At 39.7% G+C, this 23,279-nt stretch overlaps 1 protein-coding gene across 4 annotated transcripts in view; it reads right to left on the reverse strand.

Moving 5' to 3' along the window:
- HECTD1 (HECT domain E3 ubiquitin protein ligase 1) overlaps positions 1–19,990 on the reverse strand; it is a 68,785-nt gene extending 48,795 nt beyond the window's left edge. For all 4 annotated transcript variants that reach the window (XM_075713123.1, XM_075713122.1, XM_075713124.1 and 1 more), the window contains exons 1-3: positions 19,924–19,990; positions 17,419–17,720; positions 721–955 (exon numbers count right to left, since the gene is read on the reverse strand). In XM_075713123.1, the coding sequence (XP_075569238.1) occupies positions 721–955; positions 17,419–17,558 (375 nt within the window). In that variant the 5' untranslated portion in view covers positions 17,559–17,720; positions 19,924–19,990. The remainder of the gene's footprint in view (positions 1–720; positions 956–17,418; positions 17,721–19,923) is intronic.
- Between the last annotated feature and the right edge of the window lie 3,289 nt (positions 19,991–23,279).

Raw genomic sequence — 23,279 nt, forward strand, 5'->3', positions numbered from 1 at the left:
AAGGACTTTTCAGCTTCCCATGCTCTGCCAGGTGCACAAGAAACTGGGAGGGGGCACAGCCAGAATAGTTGATCCAAACTGACCAAAGGGCTATTCCATACCATATGATGTCATGCTCAGTATATAAGCTTGGGGGGCATTGGCCGGGGAGCAGCGATCGCTGCTCAGGAACTGTCTGGGTATCGGTCGGCGGGTGGTGAGCAATTGCATTGTGCAACACTTGCTCTGGATATTATCATTATTATACTGTTATTATTATCATTACTATTTTACTTTATTTCAACTATTAAACTGTTCTTATCTCAACCCAGGAGTGTTTCTCACTCTTACTCCTCCGATTCTCTCCCCCATCCCATTGGGGTAGGGGGAGTGAGCGAGCAGCCGTGGTGCTTAGTTGCTGGCTGGGGCTAAACCACGACACCTTTTCAGCATAAAAATTAGCCCTTAGCATTCTAGCCATGTAAGATAAACAGGAAAATTTTCTTCTAATATTTTTTGTTTCTTTTCCTATACTTCTCTTTTTTAAAGGAATCTCAGCATTGAAGAGCACCAGACTGACAATAAAGATAAGCTGCATCGCTGGCATGTACACTTTTATCATACTCTGTGGTTTTGCTTCACATTTTAATAAAATAAATAAGATTAGAATATGAGGTATTTCTTCAGAAAGCAAATTTTCCAGCTCCTTCTTAAAAACAGAAGGTTCTTCAGTACACATACCTTCACACACTGTTCAGCCAAATCTCTGCTCGTTCTGTTGTTAAGTTCAACACCTACTAAACGATTACAAAGTGCCTTGATAGCTCCATCCACTCCCACAATCCTACGGGTGCATTCAGCCGATACATCCAGATAATATGTTATGGCACGAGCTGTTACTTCTAATACATTGTCTGGAGCACTTTCATCGAGAAAAATTTTGCACAGTGCTGGTAAAAAGGTTCGAGGAGGGCATCTGCAGAAAAAAACCCCAAAACACCACATTACTAAGTTGTGCAAGTTTCTCTACATTAAGTAATTTCACACACTTTCGCATTAACAGATTAAGGCTCTTCATGCTGACATGATTTGCTCGATTAGTTTACAGTTGGTTCAGAGCATTCACGTAGAACGCTAGGATGCAGGCATCTCATACACACCCCAAAGTTCATACCAGTAATCTGAAAAGATGCTGTATTAGGGGAGGAACCCAGCAGAAAAAAAAAGAAATTATTGAAATTTTACAATCATACAGGGAAAGATTTATCCTCTTGGGAAATTATTTTAGGAATTAAGCTCACATCACCAAACAGAATGCATTTTTTCTTAAAAGAGCTTCCAGGTTCCTGATGATAAAGAGCTACTTAACCATGAAATATTATGTTTGATATAAAGACTAATGATTTTGGGTTTGCTACACAAATAAATTCTCCGAGTGATCCTTCTTCCGTACGTTATAAATATTCTCACTTGTCTTTTTATCCTATTTCAGCTTCCCCCCCCCGCCGCCTCATTCTTTTTCCCTAACCACACTGAGAACATATTTAATTCATTTAGCTTGCTTCTATTGCATTTTCTCTTCATATCCATGCCTCAGTAGCCTCTGGCTCTCCTCTTTATTGTTACCCTCATTTCCATATGCAAGGACAGTCAAGAACATCCCCACATCTTCAAAACAAAGTAAGCAAGCTACAACAGTCCTTCTTCTATCCCTCTGACATAATAGGACACAAACCAAAATAGATGGTCATAATAATGCTTTCCACTATTACAGCTGCTGTGGTTAAGACTGATTTGGATCAAAAGGTCTAAGACATGGAGCTATACTCTAAGACAATTTACCTTCCAATAGCATACTTAGTAATAAATAACATTATGATTGTTCATTGCAGTGGTAGAATACTTCCAAAGTGGTGGCGTGGAATTAAGTGAAGGGGATATATGCTGTGACAGTAGTTGAAATAACTGGATATCTCATCGCTAGACATGGGAGATCAGACTAAATGTACAGGAGGCAAATATTGCAACTTTTTTTCAAACTAGGGTTTTGGTCTGCAAAAGAAGGCCTAAAACTTTTCTAAATCCAAAAGAGAAAGAACAAAAATAATAGCATGCTTTTTGGTCTGGAAGACAGGTGAAGTAATCGTTGATGAATCATTCTGAAGACTAACCCAGAGGTCATTCAGTATCCCATCTGGTATGCACAGTGACTCATATAAAGGCACCAAATCCTGGGACAGCAAAATGCTAAGAGCTTCCTTGAAGATCTGGCCATGCTCTATGAAGTAATTAAGTGATACTGCCTGACAAATAAATACATTACCCAATGAACCTTAATAACATAAATTAATAACTGAAGCTTCGATAAAGCTAAATCACGTATTTAATACTTATATTAGCCTATCCAGCCTATACTGTCTGTTGTTCTTAAGAAATTTGTTATTTAACTCCACATCTTTCTTAAGAAGAATTTACACAGTAACTTGACATTATCCACTGAAGAAAAAAACAAGTCTGAAATTTGTACTCATTATTAGATGACTACCATACAACGAAACTAGAAGCATTTCAGTACATAAAATTTAACACACAAAGCGCTACTTGTTCCAGTGTTTTGGTGTTGGATCTTTTACACTGCGTTTTATGCAACACCAGACAGAACACTAAAACATTTGTATGAACAGTGTTCTTTAAACATTATATTGCAAGAAAAAAAAATTACCAATAAACACAAATCTTAAAAAAAACCCCAAACAAACCAAAACCACACATGTATAACCCAGTGGAAGGTAAGGAGCTCCACTGTCTTCACTGTAATACTAGCAAGTAGTAGTAAACCATTTTTCTTATATTTCCAAAGACAGCAGTAGAAAAAAACCTCTGGATTTTTTGCAGGGAGTTAAAGGCAATACTTAGCAAATCTAGCATTTACATTTTTTCTATGATTTAACATTTTATAAAAAGACACAGAACAAATGGAACTTGGATGTATTTTTTGAAAATGGAAATTTAAAAATTTGGAAGAAATCCGTTCCTGTCCTTAAAACACCTGTCCATGAGAGCCAATTACCCAGCTGATACAGCAAAGATACAAAGTTACTAAGAGTCTATAATTTATATTGAATTCTTTGCCAGCAGACAAATGCCAGTGCACTGTATCAGCAATGCTGCTCTTACAAGAACACAGCTCACTGGCAAAAACTTCATGGTTTAGGTTTTCTTAAAATGACTTTTTGCCAGAACCTCTAGCTACATTAGTCAGAGACCACACTTTTTCAATTAGGATGCAAACAACCACCTCCACTTGCTGTCAGGACATTGGTTTCTGACTTAGAGGAATGATTTCTAGTCCTCCAATAAGGAAACCAATTTGCATCATAAGGTTTCAGGAAGAAACTGTAGGTTTGTCATACACTTAACCTGTGGGAATTACTTGGGTCTCAATGAAAAGCTACCCAGACTTCAATTAATTTTGTAGATTATGGAAACGCACCTTGAATTCCTATAAAAGCAGCAATAAGAACATCACTTGTTCTGAAAAAATTATTTATCCTTTCTGAAAATAGCAACTGATCTAATTTTAACAAGAGCTTTCACAGGAAATTCTTTCAAGCCATTTCAACCTCTGAGCTCTATGTACTTGATGCTTGTTTCTTTTAACAGTTCAGGGTTTTGTTAGGTTTTTTTAGTTTTGTTGGATATTGCTAGTGAACAGGAAGTTGAGAGCTAGACTACACCAAGCAGAAGAGGCAGCAGAAACATTTTATAAAGATTTATTAAGGACAATAATGAAGACTGAAGAGAAAAAAGGAGGGAGGAAAAAAAAGGCAATGCTGAAGCTTTAAGTGCTAAAGAATCAGTCCTTTTTCCCTTCCTTTTTCCTGCAGCAAATCAAGAATCAACACACATGAAATCACAGGCTTGAAAGTAAAACAGAACAAAACACACTGGCTTTGTGACATGAAATTTTATGCACTATCCACTCCAGTACACATGAATTGACTGCAAACTAAACATTTGTGATGGATATTATCTTTATTTTTTCCTTTAAAAAGTTAATTCATCATATTTCAGTGCAGAACTCATTTAACAGTTTTGAACAGTTGCCTGGTTACTGAAGAATGAAAAAAGTCTAGCCTTCTAATTCAGTGCTCTGGACCAACTATAAACTAATCTAACAAATCATATAACCAATATGTAACAGAAAAATGCATAGTAAAAAAAGGTGGAAACCAAGATGGTTTATGAAGAAACATCAGTCATATAATGATGCATACAAAGACAATATAAAGCTTGATCATTATTACAGCTCATACAAATTTAGAAGTAATAGAAGTGCAACCTTCATCTTTCTCAGACACTGTTATCAAGAAAATGGCGGGGGTGGGGCAGAAATCGAACCAGAATTTTTGTCTTAGTCTCCAAAACAGCAAATGAGAGTTTCTTCTTATATATTAGCACACAATACGTACAGTCATGTCACCTTCTTCCCCCTCACGTGTCTCTCAACTCAATTTGGTTCAAGTTCTACACAGTACAGTAATACAAATTAAGTTGTTATCCCTGAAGTCATACCAGGCAATAAAATGCATGCAGAAGTCTGAAGTTTTTCTGAGGAAAGCAAAACAGACCTGGCTTCTATCAGCCCTGAGCCTCCACCAGTGACACTGTCAAAAAGTATTTTTATTATTGTTTTATGAACATTGCTTTAACAATCTATTATATACAGCTACTACTTTTTCAGAGAGGTCACAGCTGGCAAGAGATCCAACCTGTTTTTTCAAGCCCCAAAGGACGATAGCAACACTGACATTGACTTTGAAAATAAAGTCATTGGTTGTATTCTCAGACACAAAAGACACATTTGGCCAACGCAGTCCACCATACACCAATTTGCCTAGATAGAACCTCTATGCTGTCTTGTCCACTGCTCTGTAGCACTATTTCAGGCCAATACACTGCTATACTTTGTTCTAAGCAGCACAATTCTTTAACATTTTGAACTTGTAATGATATTACCAGCAGTAAAAAAAAAAAAGTTTACTATACTAGCCAAGTATACAAGGTTCTTCACTACTCATATACAACAGCTTTTCTGGTCAGCTACAGACCTTTTTTAATTCTATGAAAACACAATTATCTAGTTATATTTGTATGCATTTCTCAACTACATCTTCAAGAAGCCGTGCCCAAGCCTCTTCAGATAGTCTTTCACTCTGTGGGTGTTAAGAGTTCGAGACAAGACAAAAAACATTATTAGTATATGTAAATGATTTCCTAGAATTTAAACAGTATTCCAATATTTGATGAGTAAGATGGTAAATTTCCGTGCTGAACTAAGTGAAACAATCCAGTAGCAGGAGCTTCTTGTGGACAAATATAACTGACTGGCCTTCATTAATATCACATAAGCAAGCAGGCAGGAATGCATACACACACACATATCCTGCAAGTTTGAAATACTGCCTTCTTCCCACCTTAACTTATTGCAGTCTTGTGATCATTAGACCAGTAGATCAAGACAGAGCCTCACTCATGACTACCTCTGAACTTCTCACTGCATCATCTTCTCCTATCCAGAAAAGTTCCTAATAGCGTTCAGCACCTTCTCCTAATCTACTGCCTGCAACATACAAGTCGTTAGTTAGTATTTGTCATACTACAGTATCTGAGGGCTCTTGTCACAGATGAGGATCTCCCTGCACTGACAGGGCAAAATAACAGACTCCATCCTAGAAAACCTAAAGTATAATTGTACAATAGGACAGATACAGACAAGAGAATGCAAACTAATCATCCCACATTATTACATCTTATCCGGGTATCTCAGCAGTTTTGACAACTGGAATTTACTGTTTAGCATATTGCGTCATTACATTGGGCTTCCTTATTCCACTTCCTCACAGCTTTTTAAAGCACATTACTACCACTTTACTGTCAGTTAACCCATCACCAGCATTTTCTGCTATTTTAATAGAGAGGTTCTAGGGAAGCTGGTTTTTTATTCCAGCTTCTCCAAAAGCTATCAAAAGAATGAATTGAACTGCTGTTGTTATGCCCACAATTGCTACCTAAATTGCCACTCTGAACATGCATGCAAAATGACCAGGTGAGAATGACGCTCTACTTTGCTTCACTCGGAGCAATAACATTCAGAACAAGAGGAAGATGTACAACCTACACGTGAAGAGCTACTCCTACTGAAGGTCACAAAAGAACTTTGACCTCAGTTCTGTAATAATTAAAGACACATCCACTGCAAAAATACTGGTCCAGGCATTGGAGGATTTGGTAGAATCAAGAGCAGAAGCTAAATAAAGGGAGAGCAAATTTACTGCACAACTAGGTAAACCACATGGACTGCTAGAGTTTTAAACAGAGGGATTAACACACTTATGAAACACCCTCAATACAAAGCAAAAACCGCAGACAAACTTCAATACCCTGTAGTAAAGCATCACTGTATTTATTTCATGGGGAAAACCACAAACTAGCATTCCAGCAGGCGAAGAACGGTCAGTTACACAGGAACTCTTAAAAGATGCACACAGACTATGTTCATAAGCACGCACATGCCGTACAGATATGTTCATATTCTTTTTGCCTGCTGAATCCACTTGAGCCGTAGCAGTCTCTAAAGTTCCTGCTAGTGAGGAAACAGAAAGTACCAGTTCTGTCATTCACACACAGTCTAGATCAATGATTGAGCCTGCAATAGCAGAGAAGGGCGTACCAACACATCCCCAATGCTCCAGCCATAGTCTTCTCAAACAGGTGGCTAGAATAACTACAGCATAAAATTGTACAGCTGTCATTTTGAAGAACTTCAATCATTACACCGAGGTAACGTTTCTATGAATAACTGTGTTACAGAGGTACACAGGTCAGCTTTATCAAGATCACCCTCTAATCCCCAAATCCGCAGTAAGCTATTACATGGGTCTCTCGTGGTTGAAACTATGAGGATCTGCTCTACGCACCTCAGACACAAGAACATGCATGTGTGAGGAGTGCCAGAGAAAGGACCGGAAGGGGTAGCTGGGAACACCAGCACACGATGGGATATGGGATGCGACGCTGTCACAGCCATATAGCAGGTGTCCAAAGTACGCGCCTGCTTCTGTCACACAGCATCACTGTGGATTTCTGTGTGCTGGCACTTGATCCCTAAGAAAAAGGGTAAGTCTTGCCCTTACTCAGTGGGATGGTCTCTACGCCTCAAAATTGTGCAAATGGGCTTTCAAAGTAGTCCTTGAGTTTTCACCCAATCCAACCCTGAGTAAAGGCACCTTGCTACTAAAGTGTAAGCAAAGGCAGCACAGGGAAGAAAAATCCACTGCTCACCTGGAAGCAATTCTAGTAACCAGGTCCTGAGAAGAGCACTTTCTGAAGACCAGCTTCTCTTTTTAATGAAGCACCAGGTAAGCAAATACAGTCAGCACTAGTAGGAGCCAAAGAGTGAGTCAGAGAAGCCATGTTGTGTACGTGTCACTATTATGCCTCAAGTCCAAGGTAAATCCCTTCCAAGACTTCCTCAGGTCCCTTTAATCCATTTTGGCCTGCCCAAAACTGTCCCAAATAGTTGCTGTAGAAGACTAGATCCCATCAGTAATATAGACCCTGATGCTGTTCCAACTAAGACTATGCTTAGAACTAAAATGTACTTTGACAGGCAGTGAAGCAAAGCATTTCAGGAGTGTCTGTACCACAGTGGCTGCACCTTGGACTCACCTTTCGAAAACCAGCTACTTGGGAAAAACAAGGCTGCCAAAACTTCCCAGGACAGCCGGGAGGCTGAGGGCAGAACTACAGCACTGAATGAACTGATATGACAGGACAGCAACTGATGTTCAGCTTTTAGTGCACTTCCACCTCCTGACAGATGATGCTTTTGATTTCCAAGAGAAAAGAACAAAAATAAACCTTTCATCACTGCAGGCCTCAATTCCCACCAAGGGAAAAAAAGCGAAGTGCATAATTTCTAAACTTGAAACATCCCAATATCAAAACCAGTTTCACCATGTTGCTTTTATCTAGACCATATACTAACTAAAACAAGTAATATATCTCCGAAAAAAGAAATTATGACAAAAAAAAAAAAGTTGCTGTATCCTCAAAGTGGTGGGTGGGAAAATCACTCTGTTCACAATGACCTGTTTGCAGTGGAACAAACAAAAAGACAGTGGCGAGTTTGTCTTAGTACAGAAAAAGTACCTATTTTTAAATAGGTTTTATTCTTTCAAATTAAAAAATAATGGCTAATCAGAGCTAAGAGGTAGCTCCAAAGTTCAGATTTCTATTTAGGCACTTCTTCTAATGAATATGAAAATTAAAGGAAAATATTTTTAGATTTTCATTTCTAAAAAGCTATTATTAACATCACATTGGGCAATTCCTAAAGTACTTTAAAAAAGTTCTCTCAAGAAGAGTGATTAGGGACCAACTTAAGTGAATTAATGAGGTTACTCTGTGTTACTCTTTAGTGAAAGACCGACTTCAGTGAGTTAATGTGGTTACTCTGCAACCAACACTACAGCTCTTGATAATTAAGTCTCTCAGTTCTGGATGTCCACCCAACTTCATTCCTATACTCCCAGGATAAGCACTTCTGCTACTTATTATCTTGTGAGTCTTCCTCCCACCATGCTTCAAAGATCTTACTGGAAGGCAGGTTTGTAAATAACAGTTTTTAAAAAGTCTGAAATAAGTACTACTTAGTATCAATATTTACCCTTTATATTCTAATCCATTAAGATTAGGGTAGCATTCTCTGTTCCCTGTACTGCCATCAAGAAAAGAACTAAACCACATTTAAAAAGTGCTGATTCTGTATAATTTCTATTAAAATAATTCATGCTTTCAGTGTTAAAAGGGGTTTATTAGATTGTAAGACCATGATACACAAATTCTTTAATATACATTCTTCCTCTGCAGAAAATTTAATTGATCTAAAAACATTTTCTAAACATCACAATCATATTGATAAGATGTCAAGAAAGGCTAGGAAAATTTATCAATATAATAATATTACTACAGCATTTACAGCATTATAATCAGCATAACTCCATATGCTGACATACTTCTGAATCTTTCCTTCCCCACCCCACCCCCATTCCCCCTTTAGGAGCAGCAGTATCCATAGGGATGCAAAATTCTTAAATAGCTACAGCAGTAACCTCCTACTAGTGCTAAGCCCTTAAACTCGAATGAAGTGACTCAGCTGATTTTACAGCTGGCCAGTGTAAAAAGATACCAAGGAAGTAAAAATAGGCACTGTAAACTCATTTCTGTAATTACATTGCATATTTTAAATGCCCTTAAAAGCCTCAGCTAAAACAGCAACAATAATGGTAGTTTAAAGACTACTGTTGTGTTTAAACAAAACCCAAAATAGGGGAAAAACACAACCCCACTTCATCCCCAAAATGGTTAACACAACTACTGCTAGCATTAGGGTGTGTTACTCAACTCCAGAGTAACCACTGGATTCAGTTGATGCGGAGCCCCTGCCATGTGACAAAGCCTTCGGCTTCAGGTGCCTGGTCCAAGACATGTGACTTGTGGCAGAAAACCAAGCTCAGCTGCCTGCCAGCACTTGTGCTGGATCTGTAATGCGCACCATCTGCTGAGACCAGTTAAGAGTGGGAAAATAAGGAATCACAAGTGCCTACATTATTGAATAATTATTTAATAGATAATAATTTTAAATAACTAAAAATTAAAATACTGAATTTAAACCTCATTAGGAAGTGGTTTTGAGGAAAAAATATACCAGTTAAATATTTACAACAATGTGTCACGCAACTCTAAAGTTTCAAAGAACATACATCCTGCACAACTGATTTTTCTTAAAGCAACAGTAATTCCAACTTATTTTTGATTGATGATTGTTTTTCCTTTCTGTAGTTTTTTCTATGGGAGGAAGTCTTGGACCCCAGACTTTCCCTCATTGTTTCTTTTGCTGAAATACCGTTTTGTTTCCACATATGAACCAAAACCAGCAGCAGAGCAATCAAGATCGTCCACAATGCACACCCGCATTGCCTATATGTATTCTTCTGGACCCATTTCCAAAACATATTGTACGCTATTTTCTTACAATGCTGTTGCAGAACAAATAAGGGCCAGAAAATGTCTACTTATGTACAAGACTTTAGAGATACCATGCTATATTTTAAAGGTACGAGGAAGAAGGAACTAAAAATTAATTGCTAATTTAAGAACTTTTACCACAATTATAAAATATTAAACTTGTACAACTCTGAACCTCTACTCGTAACTGCAATCACAGCTCAGTCCAATAAAATAAAGCTAGAGAATTAACAATGCCATCCTGTATCTATTCCAGCAGAAACTCTGCATTATTAGAAATTAAAAGAAATTAATTTAGAATTCAAATTTGATATTTAGAAACACTTTAAAATTTCCTTTTAGCAAAATAAAGGACAGACAGCCAAACCTTCTTCTGAGAGTTCGCTGTTAGGAGGGAACACATCACCTAAGTACTCAACTACACATTCAATAAATATCAGTTCTGTAAAATGAAACAGAAGAAAAAATGCACAAGAAACACCAGCTTCTGCAGAATAGGTAATTTCTAAATAAATTATCGTTAACTTTGCTCTTGAATTTACAAAGGATGTGTTGGGTTACCTTCTGCATTTTTCAATATCTTATAAAAGATATGCCATGCCTCAGGATAGTAATTCCACATATGTTTGTTCTCCTGTCCCCAGCACTTTGTAAATACTTTGCAGAAACTTGGTCCACAATAGCTGAATAAATTAAAGAACGTGAAACTACAGATATTTCTGCCTATGGTTTCCACTAGTAGCAACCTCAATTGTGCAAACAGATAATGGTTCGAGCACACACTATATTTGCTATATATAAACAAAAAAAATAAAACAAAAGGTATGATTTTGTAAATGTACCTAAATATGCACATCTCCCCACTGGCTTCTGCTGGATTTCCAGGTGCTCAAAAAGAGAACCAACTTAAACAAGAAAGCTTCCATTTCCCCACTACCAATACACAGACCATCTATGCTGTCTATGCCTTGTCTATAGCCCCTTCTTAAGAGGCTAATTATTTAAAATAATTTGACTAGTACAGTCACTCAAGAAAGGAAGCCTGCTATTTGAAATTCCTGTAACACCTATTTTATTGGTCTGATCCAATCTAGTAGGAGATGGAATCTTTCGAAAGGTCATTAACTCACTACCTTAAAATTCTGCACCCATCTTTTGTGTGGTACTTGCAAGAATCACTTCAATTTTGTCTCACACACAAAGCCCTGAACAAAACAAAGGGTACTTGATGATACTACTGATACTTTAATGGAAAAAACGACAGACTAGTAAATAGTGGCAAAGACAGTGTGATGAGTTATGCAGAATTGTTTGGACTACTCAGAGGCACGGGCTCATTTAAACAAAATGTGTTTCAACATACACAAATGCCAAGTTACAGATCTTAGTCTAGGTAATACATCAAGCCATGCCTAAGCAGCGAGCAATCATATCCTGGAAAGCAACTCTGAAGATAAATAACTAAAACTGCACGTCCTGTACAATGTTTTGGAAACATCTAACTAAATTTGCAATGTATAACTGGTAACAGTTAAGTTAAATGTACTACTATAAAAAGCATGGTTGAAGCCAAAACTGGAAAATATTTCCTAAAAACTTGGAAATTGAAGAATTAGAGAGGGGGAGGAAGATCAGGGCTGACAAGATACTTGTGTGCAACTACATTCATAGTAACAACAGTACTGGCTTTTAATTCAATCAGAAAAGGTGCACTGACTGCCACCACAGAACGCAGAAGTCCGGCCAATTCAAATAGAAAAGGGCAAGCAAATTTCAACAACAAAGGCAACTAGGCAGCAGATTGAATAGTGAAACAGGGGTAAAATTAGGTAGGATGCCCTATTGGAAGCATTAACTACACATTATGCTTGTGTCAAACAAGATGCTCAATTCGGTAATAACCAGGTAAAATACAGGGGCCTATGACAGGAGAGAGGATGTCAATTTAGATGACCTAATCTTCCCTTCCGGCATTTGCAACCATTAAGATTCTCAAAATGACTAGACAAGGCTAATTAATCACCATAATACCTGTGACAACGAGGCCGTAATTCCCATTTTACAAAGAGCAACCAGAAAGACATTAGCATGTTAAAACTCTTACCATTGCAAAAACCCAACCACCCAACAAGAAAAGACAGCCTTAAAAATCAGAAATAGTTCTAAACTTCATGCCGTAACAAGACAGCTCCCTGAAAAATACAGCACACCCCCCTACTTCCACCTCAGAAAAGCACTCTATAGGATGCTGAAGATCCCACTGCATTAGAGTCCACACGGTGAATGACTCCAGTGCTGGCATTTCACTGCTGCCACGCCCTCCGTCTTCATTAAAAGGCAAAAGAAGTTAGTAGGCATCACACAAGTCTTGCCATTGTAAAGCTTCTAACATTTCACGTATTGAGATGTCCGCATTAGTCCAAACCAATAATTCACTAAGAACATATGCTTTCATTGGTTTAAAATAATGAAAACCGTAGTCTACTGTTGACAGCAATACTTATCCTAATTTACCTCATGGCTGCACTCCAGCACAAAACTGTAGTAACAGCCTGACTTTATTTTGAGGGGAAAAAAAAAAAAAAAAAGAGCAAATCTGTAGGACACACAACATGAAACCGCCTTGATACAGATCGAGCTGCCCCCTCAGTCTATTAGTTTTATCATGATTGTTAGATGCGTTAAAGGGCACTTTACCACTGTCTGAATTACAAAGATGCTTTTAAAGCCAGCCCAAACTTTAAAAATAGGCCTGAAAACCACCACTCCAGACTTCTATCCCTATCTCTACAAGAAAAACTCTTCTTCTCTCTATATCTAATTTTGATTTACTGGAGTTATACAATCCTGATAAACACAGGAGCCTGTAGTTTTAAGCAATCAGGTGGAGGTAAAGCTAAACCATTCCACATTATTCTACCACAGCCTCACTAGCTCACATCAACACAGTCTTTGGTTCACTAGAATTTCTTCTTACACTTGTTATTACATGTTGGCAAATACAAGGCAGAAATATACCTTTTCTCTAGTGAATACATACTTAGGAAAGAACAAGGTTTAATGTAAATTAAAATAAACATATTTGATCTAAAAAATAAACTGAAAGGATTTCTATTTTACACGTTAGAACCCTGAATTCTGATCCTTTGTATAATTTTTTGGTTTGTTTGTCAAATAAGCTGATAACTCTTGATAATTCTTTGCTGACCAAATCTGTTAATGCTAAATATACAGAGGTGACTTAGGGCGCAGCCAAAGGGGAAGATAGGCTTTCTCTTTCTGAGCATTAACAAGGATTATTTAATCTGTTCAGTGCAGAAAAGATTTTACTCAGGTTTTACTTTATTTGTTTATACTACTGCCTTGTTCAACAAGTTTTCTTTGTAATTAAGGAAAATAATTAAATAAAAACTTTCTTGCTAAATACTTTTACGCTGGCAGATAGAGAAAGAAAATAGCAACACAAAGCCCAGATCTGAAGAGTTCTTATTTTATTCCACCAAAAATAAAGTGAAACAATCAGGGCAAAAAAAATAAACTGAAACACCTGTGTGGAAAAGGGCTATATTAATAACGTGAGATAGTAACTCACAGCCTCTACATTGTCTTTGAAATTACCTGTAATAAATTGAACACTAAAATATACCACTGCAGTTATGCTTATATAAAATGCATACTTACAACTCCTGTTAAAGTTGACTTAATAGCACACAGTTTAACTACAGTTCGGGACTAACACTTATAATCACAAGTTTAGCTATTTTACTCCAATTCAACTACTTAACAGAACCACTTCTATTCACTCATTAAGTTTTTGTAGTTCAAACTACTGGCTTTTGCTGCTAGTAAAATGTTAGCCATTCTTCATGCTAAGTGACTAACAGTGTCTCTGACTCATGATCACCAGAAGATGAATATGCCACTGATTTTTGTAATGCTAACATATGAGTAACACTAAAAATAATTTAATCAGATATAATACGTAAATCTGGGGAGAAGTAAAGAAACATCAATTATTTGGCACCACCACCTGTTATTGGCTGCACACCCTGCAATCTGTTGTGATACTGCTAGAAGTTTGCCAGAACACTAGGAAATACACCACCATACATTTGTGCCCACTTTCTGATTTGGTCTGAAACACTAGTTTCAATACCTATTACTCTTGTACAGAAGCAAATTGTTAGCTTTAAAATCCACCATTTCCTTGAGAATATGTTTGCAAAGAAACCCCATTACTTCACTACACTAAAGTAGTACCAGATTTTCAATCCATCATTTCAATACTCCCCCCCCCCCCCGCCAAGTTTGTGTTCTTTCTTTGGTAAGCGAGACTGTGTATTGCCCTTAACATCTTAAGAAATCAGTCTGGAAACAGTGTTGTGCTTTTAGGGAAAATGCATAGCATTCATGTCAGTATTTTTCACATGTCTTTGTTTCATAGCTTTGCCAGTCCTTACCATATGCAGCTTTTAGTCACCAGATGCACTTCACCAAAATGATAAGCTTTTTCTTGGCTTATGTCATAAAAGCAAATAATTTCTTATGTAGAAGTGGACTAATACTTAAAGTCACTCTAATTGATCCCTGAAAAACATCACATTCCATTCTCCAAGAAAATGACTGGTTTAAGAGTCCACCTTCCATCTTCCAGCTGTTGAATTCCACAGATGAAAAATTTTCTTGAAGTTTTCTTAGTCAATGTAATTCATAGCAATAAACAATTCCAAAATCTTGAAATAACATCTGCACAGCATACAAAAATTTGGGAATGCTATTCTTACTTAAGAGAAGAAAAAATGTTGTAAAGTCTAGAGGTTGGTTTTCTTACCAACAGAAAAATATGTCCACGTTATAAATCGGGCATACACTGAAACCATTTTCAAAATTAGTTCCTGGAAAATGTGTTTGGCAACCCATCTGTCACATAGTAAATCTCCTACTTAGACAAGCAATAATTCCTTTAAAGACATAGCTGAAAAGCAACTTTAAAATATTACCAAGGGTTATTTATTTACACTTTCTCAGCAGACAACTGTTTCGGCTACTTGAACTGTTACTTGGAAAAATTTTAAAAATACTTTTCAAGGCATCATCTATTTCTTACAGAGCATTTCAAAATAAATAAAGTCACCTTGAAATGCAGACTGTGATACCACAGACACCTGAGACAATCCACTGAGAAGTTCTCCACTGAAGAGCATATACCTTTCTCTGCTTCTCCCATATTTCCAGTTACGCAGTTCCACCTCCAGTGCTCATCAGACACCTCTCTGATCTGCTGTAATTCACTGTAACAGCAGAAGACAACCCATCTTCTGTGGGTTTAAAGAGCAGCTTGCTCTTTTAGTGAATTAGAGGAGTCCAGTACGCCCTGGCGCTGGCATGAAGCAAGAATATGGCTGGGAGGAATGAAAATGGTGAGTGATAAACAAGAAGTAGCAGCTCTCCCTTTTGAAGGTAATGAGCTACTACTGAGCTACTATGTCAGCTCACCAAATACCATGGAACCGTATCTTCAGTGTATTCACAGTACCAATTAAAGTAGAAGTTTTAACTTTTATTGTAAAATCACTTGAACATGCAGGGAACCTTGATAACTTTTTCCCAATTTACACCTTATTCTCTTCTGTTTGTCTTTGAGGGAAACTTTCAACAGCAAAAGAGATCAACACTTAGAAGACCCGTAAAATTAAATTATACCAAGGCTCAAAACAACCATTAAAGTGCCAAATGGTATTTTAAATGTTTCTTCCTTCAGACATAAAAACTAATTTTAAAACCACAACACTGCAATAACAGCGCATTCATTATCTATACTTTAAGGGGGGAAAAAAAAGCACTTGGACTATTTAGTTCATTTATATTGAGATGCAAGTCTGTTCTAAATAAAATGCATAAAACCCACAACTGGTGTATATTTTAAAAGCTGACATTTCCTTTCTGATCCTCAAATACCCAGAAGATATCCTTACAAATGCTTATGCCCAAACTTCTACTTCTGTCCTATACTGAATATACTGAAGCAGGAAGTTCACCTAGATTTGTCAGAAAAATTCATTCTTAACTATCAAATTTAAGAAGTCAGTAAATCAGCTTTACTGATAGTGCTCCACCAGTATCAGTACTACAAGGGACAGATGGCGAAGTCGAATGCATCTCCCTACAGTAAGTCTCCTTCAAGCCAAAATTTTACCTGTAAGCTCGTCAAGGCCAAGATCAGGCAATTTCAAATTCTAAAGCAGTGTATGAAACTGTGCTGTTACGTAACTACTACAGATCCAAATTTTAGAGATGTATGAATTTTACACTTCCTGTGACAAAAGCAGTCGTGAAAGAGAAACAGCTTTTAAGACGTAAAAAACTGTTTTCTTCCAGGCTACAAAACTAAACACTGTCACAGAGAGCTACCTTCTTAAACACTTCTAAACTCACACTCCTAAGAAGCAGGATGTATCAGAAGGACACTAGCCATACTCTGAGATGGAAAAGAGAGGACTGCAGGAGTAATGAAAAAAAGATGGAAAAGAGGAGAGATACGAAAGTGTCAAAATACGAACTGGGGAAACAAACAAACAAATTAAAAAAAAAACAAAACACCACACCAAAAAAATGTAAGCAATGTCAGATTTAAAAGTTGTGATTTTGCTACACTTTTGCTACCTCCTTTCCACACTAGTCACAGGCCCTCACAGGAAGTAGCACAACACGGCACAGCAACACTACTAAGTAACAGAAGTGGTGACATCACCATTTTGTGCTGTGAGAAATACAAAAAGGAGTGAGATCAGGAACTGTGCTATATGAAGTGTACTAATGCAGTTGAGAAGGAGGGTGGCCTGAACAGCAACTTTCTTCAAAGAAATGGCAAAATACCCGTGAACAGTGGTTGATATTTGTGATTTTTGTTTGGATTTAGAGAGCTCAGAAAAAGCTACTATCTCTCTTGAGAAAAGTGTTGCAAGAGTATGGATGCTCAAATATATCCAGTGTTCATTATAGTTTTAATGCAAAGAAAAGCTTTTCTCTACCATTAAAACCAAACCAAAACAAAAAAAACCCCAGCCAATGCTTCCACATTGCAACTCTGAATACATTTCTTTAAATTAAACAATCAGATCATGTGTCAGAACAGGCACTGCAGATCACTCGCGCAACACTACGTTTTTAATTGCACAACAGTACTTCACACAACACTAACAGAAACTCTTCGTTTCATTGATCTATGCTCAAGTTCAGTCTGTAAAAACATTTTTGAGGCTGAAAGTTTCTAGGAATGTTAAATGTTACATACAGCTACTGAGAGAGGAAAATAATATTCCATAAACAAAAGCCAAAACTACTTACGTTTCAAAACAGCGATCCACGTTGTCTGACATCAGAAGTAGCATGCATAGCTGTTCCAGTGCTATTAGCTGCATATCCCTTTCATCTCCCTGCCCCATCTGCAGCCATTCCAGCAACGTGTCTGGGTCCACATCTGCCATGGTTTTAAAAAAAAAAAACAACCCAGAAACACCACCAAAAAAAAAAGCCGCCTCCACTTAAATTAAAAAGTACCAAAAATATCCTTTAGTTGTTCAAGCCACACTAACTTGAACACAATTAATGTCTCTCTTCAGCCAGCCCCAGGCTTTTGCAGTGTTCACCTGGAAAGAAAAAGGAAAAAAAAAAAAATTATCATCACAATCTTGTCTTTAAACTCTTTGGATTTGCTCCTCTCTAAAGTGTCTAGCATATTTTTGGGCTGACATTAAGAACACTTCCACATATTTGACTGGAAATTTTTTTTTTTCAAACTTTGTATGTGAGTAAGCAGTAAGGAATTTGTTCTGTTCATTGGAAATAAATCTCTAGTTCCAGCTGACAATCAAGCAAGACTTAGAGCCTACTCTTATTTACAGGACAACTCAAAATTAAAGCTTAAGTAGAAAAACGGTGGTTAACCCTTTTGTGTATTCTCAAAGCTAATATAAAGACAAATATTGCAGTCTTGCCTATCCCCTTTAATATCACTTGGTAATAAAGCGTCCAACTTCCCAAAGGATGGATTACCTCCTCACTAAAGTATTCAAATATAGACATCAAATGTCACATTTTAAATACAAACCCACAAAACAAAAAAAATTGAGATGTACAACTAAAGACTTACAGAATCTTTGCAAAAGTTTCATTAATCCTTCATCTTTTAAAATAGCATTCGAACATAAGGAAAATAAGCTTTTTAAGTCAAAGGATAAAAAAGACAATTTAAGAATCGCTTCCATTTCCAAGAGTTAGGCGTTTGGGTTTTGGGGTTTTTTTTAGAAAAAACATATCTAACGCACAGCTTTTAAAAAAATGCAGTGAATAATTAAAATAATTCATGTACATATAAGGAAAACAACATTATTTGTTGGCCCAATGCCATAGTTGTACATGCAAGCTGAAGACCAAAAAAGTCCTTTTAAAATGTTAAGAGATATCTTTGACCTATGCACTTGCTTTTTACTTTGTGTTTTACTAACAAATAATCAAATTCACCTCCCATGCCTAAGAACACAGCAAACATGACTATTTTCATACAAAAACTAAAACAAAAGTTACAATCTCTCCAAATTAAACATACAAGAAAAAAACTGACTGTTTTTTAAATATAGCTTATAAAAAAAAATTAGTTTACCAAACTCATATACAAATATGAAACTCTGAGGAGCGTCCCCACAAATTTGGGGGGTGGGGGGGGGGGGAGGAGAATCTCGATCTGGACAAAGTCTGCCTACTTGTTTACTTGCTGCTAAATGAGTTAAAAAATAACTCCACCAAGGGCACATCTACAAAAGGGAATCAGAAATTGGTATTATATGGAGAAACATACACTGAACCAGCAGTACTGGTTCACAATAGCTCTGAACTCAAAAGATGTGACAAAAGTACGACAGATATTATTTTTTCATAGTTTAGGACCATAACGTTACAGATCACTCAATTACTGCCTGCCACTTATATATTTTTGTTATTGCTGCAGTCTTGCTCTAAGTAATTCAACTGTTACTAAATTCACGTTCTGTGCTTTAAACAATGTCTCTGATCCTCCGAGCTGTTTACAGACTGTATTTCCTGTTCCAAGACTAAATAAAACTACTTTCAGCCAGTACAAGTGGGCTCGTATTGCAAGCATAGTACGCGTCCTTAACGCGACTAAATTACTAACTTCAGCTGGAGCAGGGGGGGAGAGGGGGGAAAGCAAGGGTGAAGGCAAAAGAAACAAGAAAATTAAGGAAGACAGTGAAAGCGGGGTAAGTTCCGCACAGGCACCTGCTGTTCTTCCACCCCAGACGAGCTCTAAGCAGACGGAAGCGAACCGCCGAGCAGAAAACAGAGCAGGGCGAGAGGCCGGGGCTCCCGGGAGAGCCGCGCCAGAAAAGGGGCCAGGCCGCAGCCAAACTCATCCCCCACCGCCGGGCCTACGCGCCCCGGCGCATCTGGCGGGCCCCGGGCCAGCGCGCGGGGATCGGGGCCCCCTCCCCACCGCCGGCCTCCCGGCGAAGCGCGGCCCCCGCACCGCCTCCCCGCTCCCCGCCGCCCCCGCGCACAGGCGGCCGGCGGCCTGAGGGGCTCCCGGCAGCGCCGCCCCGCTCTGCCCCTCAGCCCCCACGCACGGGTTTTCCGGCGCCCGCCGCCCCCGTCCAGAGCCCCGGCCCGCTCCCCCCGGGCCTGCCGACACCGACCCGCCAGGCCCGGGCAGCGACGCTCGAGTTGCTGGCGAGCCGCAGGCCTCGCAGGGTGACCCGGCCTGGCGGCTCAGGAAAGGCACCGTCTCCCCAGCGCCGGCAGAAGCCGCCCCGCACCCTCCCCGCCTCCGCCGCTCACCTCGGCCTCCCGGAGCCTCTTCGCCGGAGCCGACCCCTCCTCAGCGCCGCGGGGAGACGGGGGGAGAGGCGAGGAGGCGGCGGCGGCAGCCCGAGCCCCGCAGCAGGCGGCAGCCAGCGGCATCCATGGCGCTCCGCCCGGCACGGGATTGGGTGGGAGGAGGGGGAAGGGAGCCGCGCCGTGGCCGCGGGGGGAGGAGCCGGAGCCGGAGCCGGCGCCGGCCGAGCGGCCGCTGGGGGCGCTGCGAGAGCGGCCCAGCCGCCCCCCGCCCCCGCGGCCGGGCCCGCCGCGCACAAGCGGGCGATCGCTGCCGGCCGGGCGCCTCCGCCGCTCCCGCTGCTCCCCGTGCCGAGCCGCCGCCGCCGCCGCCCCCCGGCCTGCGCCTTGCGGCGGCTTCCCGGGGCGAGCGGGGCCGGGCGCGGCGGGCCTGGCGGCCTCCCGGGGCGAGAGGGGGCCGCGCTTCCGCACCCGCCTCTGGAGGGGCCGGGGCCGCCCACCCCGGCGCCGCGGCGGCCGCGCGGTGCCCGGCCGCAGCTCAGCTCCCTCTGCCTGAGGGGAGCCTCGGCCCCGGCTCCCCCGCCCGGCCCCGGCTCCCCCGCCCCGGCCCCGCAAGGGCCTCCCCGGGCCGGCGCCGGCCTTGGGCGTGCGGTCCTGGCCCCCGGCGTGCCCGCCGCCCTCGGCGCTGAGGAGCCGCGGCTTGCCCAGAGCGTCGGCCGGCTCGGCCCGGGCCTGGGTGGCCTTTCCCTGGCTGCGTGGGGATTTTTTTTTTTTTAAATCATAACAGGTTATTTTATTTCATGCCCTAGTCTCCTTATTTACTTCAATATAGTAGTCGTTCTGTTTACCGAGCGGGGGCTTACACCTCGCAGGGCCCACTCTTGAAAGCGCTTTGCTCTACCGCCGGCACCTTCATTAAAAGGGGCGACGCTGAACAAATTTGAACCTTGCAGTAATGGGTCTCCCGGAGCAGAGGTTTTAACTTGCACTTATCCTGTGGTGAATTTGAGATACTGCAGCTGTACTGTGTAGCTTGAGACGCCTTTTGCTGTAGAGTAGCCCCCCTGCCACACGTGCCACAGAACGCGGTTACCTTGCATATGATCAAAAAAACAAAGGAAGCAAACCGGTATAAAGTTAAAACGAAGGGCTAGAAGGACTTTATAGCAAACCTCTATGAATTTAAAATCAAGGACTAAAAGCGAAGGATCTTCAAAATAGTTTCCTTCTGTGTAAGATGACATGTGTTTCTCTAAGGAATTTAAGCCTATTAATATAAGTACAGTAAATAAGATTATTGTACATTTGAGTGTCACTCTTACCTACCTCATCGACATTTCCTGTAATTAGGAGGCTAAAACTACACACCGAACAAAAAGGCAGTAGCAGTCATGCTCGGTTAAAACTTGCTGAATGCAGAAATTTTTATTGTTTGGTGCTGTAATAAGACCTCTAGAAAGTGTTAACCTTTATTGCTGTGGTTTTTTTCAGAATACAAGAACAGTAGTTCCTTTGTCTCTATTTCTGATTTCTAAGGCAGCTTAGCCTTGCCGTCTTACGGCATTATGTCTCTCTTAACTGCCACTCGTTCCAGCCCTGCCGAGATTTACATGTGTAGCCTTTGCCTATGCTTGTCCTTCAGAGGTCAGCAAGACTTCTTATACGCTTAAAGTTAAGGACATGAGGCAGTAGGAAGACTGAGTCTGCAGTCTTTAAATTTAGAAGCTCGATCTCCTTTCACTTTCGCTGGTGCAGAAGCAGCAGCAGAATTAGGCCAAACTTAGGAGAACTGCATCTGCTAAGTGACCTCACTCCTGTTGCGTGATGCTAGAACAGTTTCCTTAGCTTTTTATTGTGAAGAGAGGCTTCAATTAAAGCAACATTATTAATTTCTTCTGAAGACCAAAACCGAATACTAATTTTCAATTGTACAGACCAAAAACTTTGAAATCAAACAAACATTTAACTCTTTGCACATAGGCTGTGCTTTCTGCTTCAGGTATCTTTGGACAGATACATGGCTCTCCATGGAGAAGATGAGGTTATCAAAATACAGATCAGTTTAGGAACAAAATCAAAAGTTTAAATATCGTACATGCAAAGAATACAAATCGTGGGTTTAAAATACTATTTATTAAAAATACTGGAAATAGCTTTCAGTGGTGTACATCTTTATTTCTAAATGGATAAACATAAATACTTCCATGCCCTGTTGCATTAATTGCCCAATTTGATACATCCTATGATTTTTTTTATATATTAAAGGAAGTATATCAAGTAATGTATTACAGCCTTAGTCATGAATCAGGATTTTTTTTTCGTTGTGATACATTTGTAATATTTAAGTGTTTGTTGGTGATTTTTGTTCCTCATTACAAGATTTCTTGTCCCCAGAATGAATCTGAAAAAGAAGAAATGATCTGCTAACTAGATAATCTCTGCTTTATTGATTATATACTTATTACAATATATATCTTCATGGTCTGATTAATACTTTTTCCTCTTCATGTACTGACTGGGCACTCAAATTATTTTTGGCAGTTGTCAGCGAGTACTCCATTGAAATACATCAATGAAATACAGCAAGCGAAACCCCTCAAGCTACTGTTTCAGACGCCCTGTGTGTACAGCACTGATACAGACTTAAGACTCCCTCTTCAAAAGTGACTGCTCTCTAATATTTAAGAAGGAGGAAAAAACTAGCAAGTAAGAGTGCAGTTAGCAGATAAGAAAGACAGAAGAATTACATCAGTCATTTCTACAGAATTACTTGCTTTCATTTGAGTTTTCATATGAACAAAGTTTTGTTCAGACCCCCAAATTTCCAGCCTGTGGCTATCATTTGGTTAGTGCTAGGCCTAAGCGTATTGAGGAGGAAGGACTTGATGTGGATTAGTGCAGCCGGATGGGGAAGGCAAGTAATGCCGTGTACTGAAGTGACGAGTAACGGCTCTTGACTGTTATGGTTGCTTTGCAGAAAATAATGCTGAGCATTATGTGAAACTTGCAAAAACAACTACAGTTCCCTGTACTTGTGCAATGTACATATTATTCACTCAGTTAGATAATGACCTAAATTCTAATACCAGCTGACACACACTTCATGTATGACCTTGGCCTAATCCCTTAATCACTGCATGTCTCTCTTTCCTCCTTTATAAAAAAACAAGATAGTAATGCTGGTGTCAGAAATGTCTTAGCATTTATAGAACTGTGAGTTGCTGAGGCATGTTACTATATTAAGTCTTAAATGATGCTATAAAACAGAATTCCTCTTCGTGTCTACACTTGAGCAGGCCACACGTGTAAGTGACTGAGGATGCTTTTGGAAATTAGGTCACATAGGGTCAACGTAGATT

This window comes from Pelecanus crispus, chromosome 6 (assembly GCF_030463565.1).
Source record: "Pelecanus crispus isolate bPelCri1 chromosome 6, bPelCri1.pri, whole genome shotgun sequence".
Classification (NCBI taxonomy): Eukaryota; Metazoa; Chordata; class Aves; order Pelecaniformes; family Pelecanidae; genus Pelecanus; species Pelecanus crispus.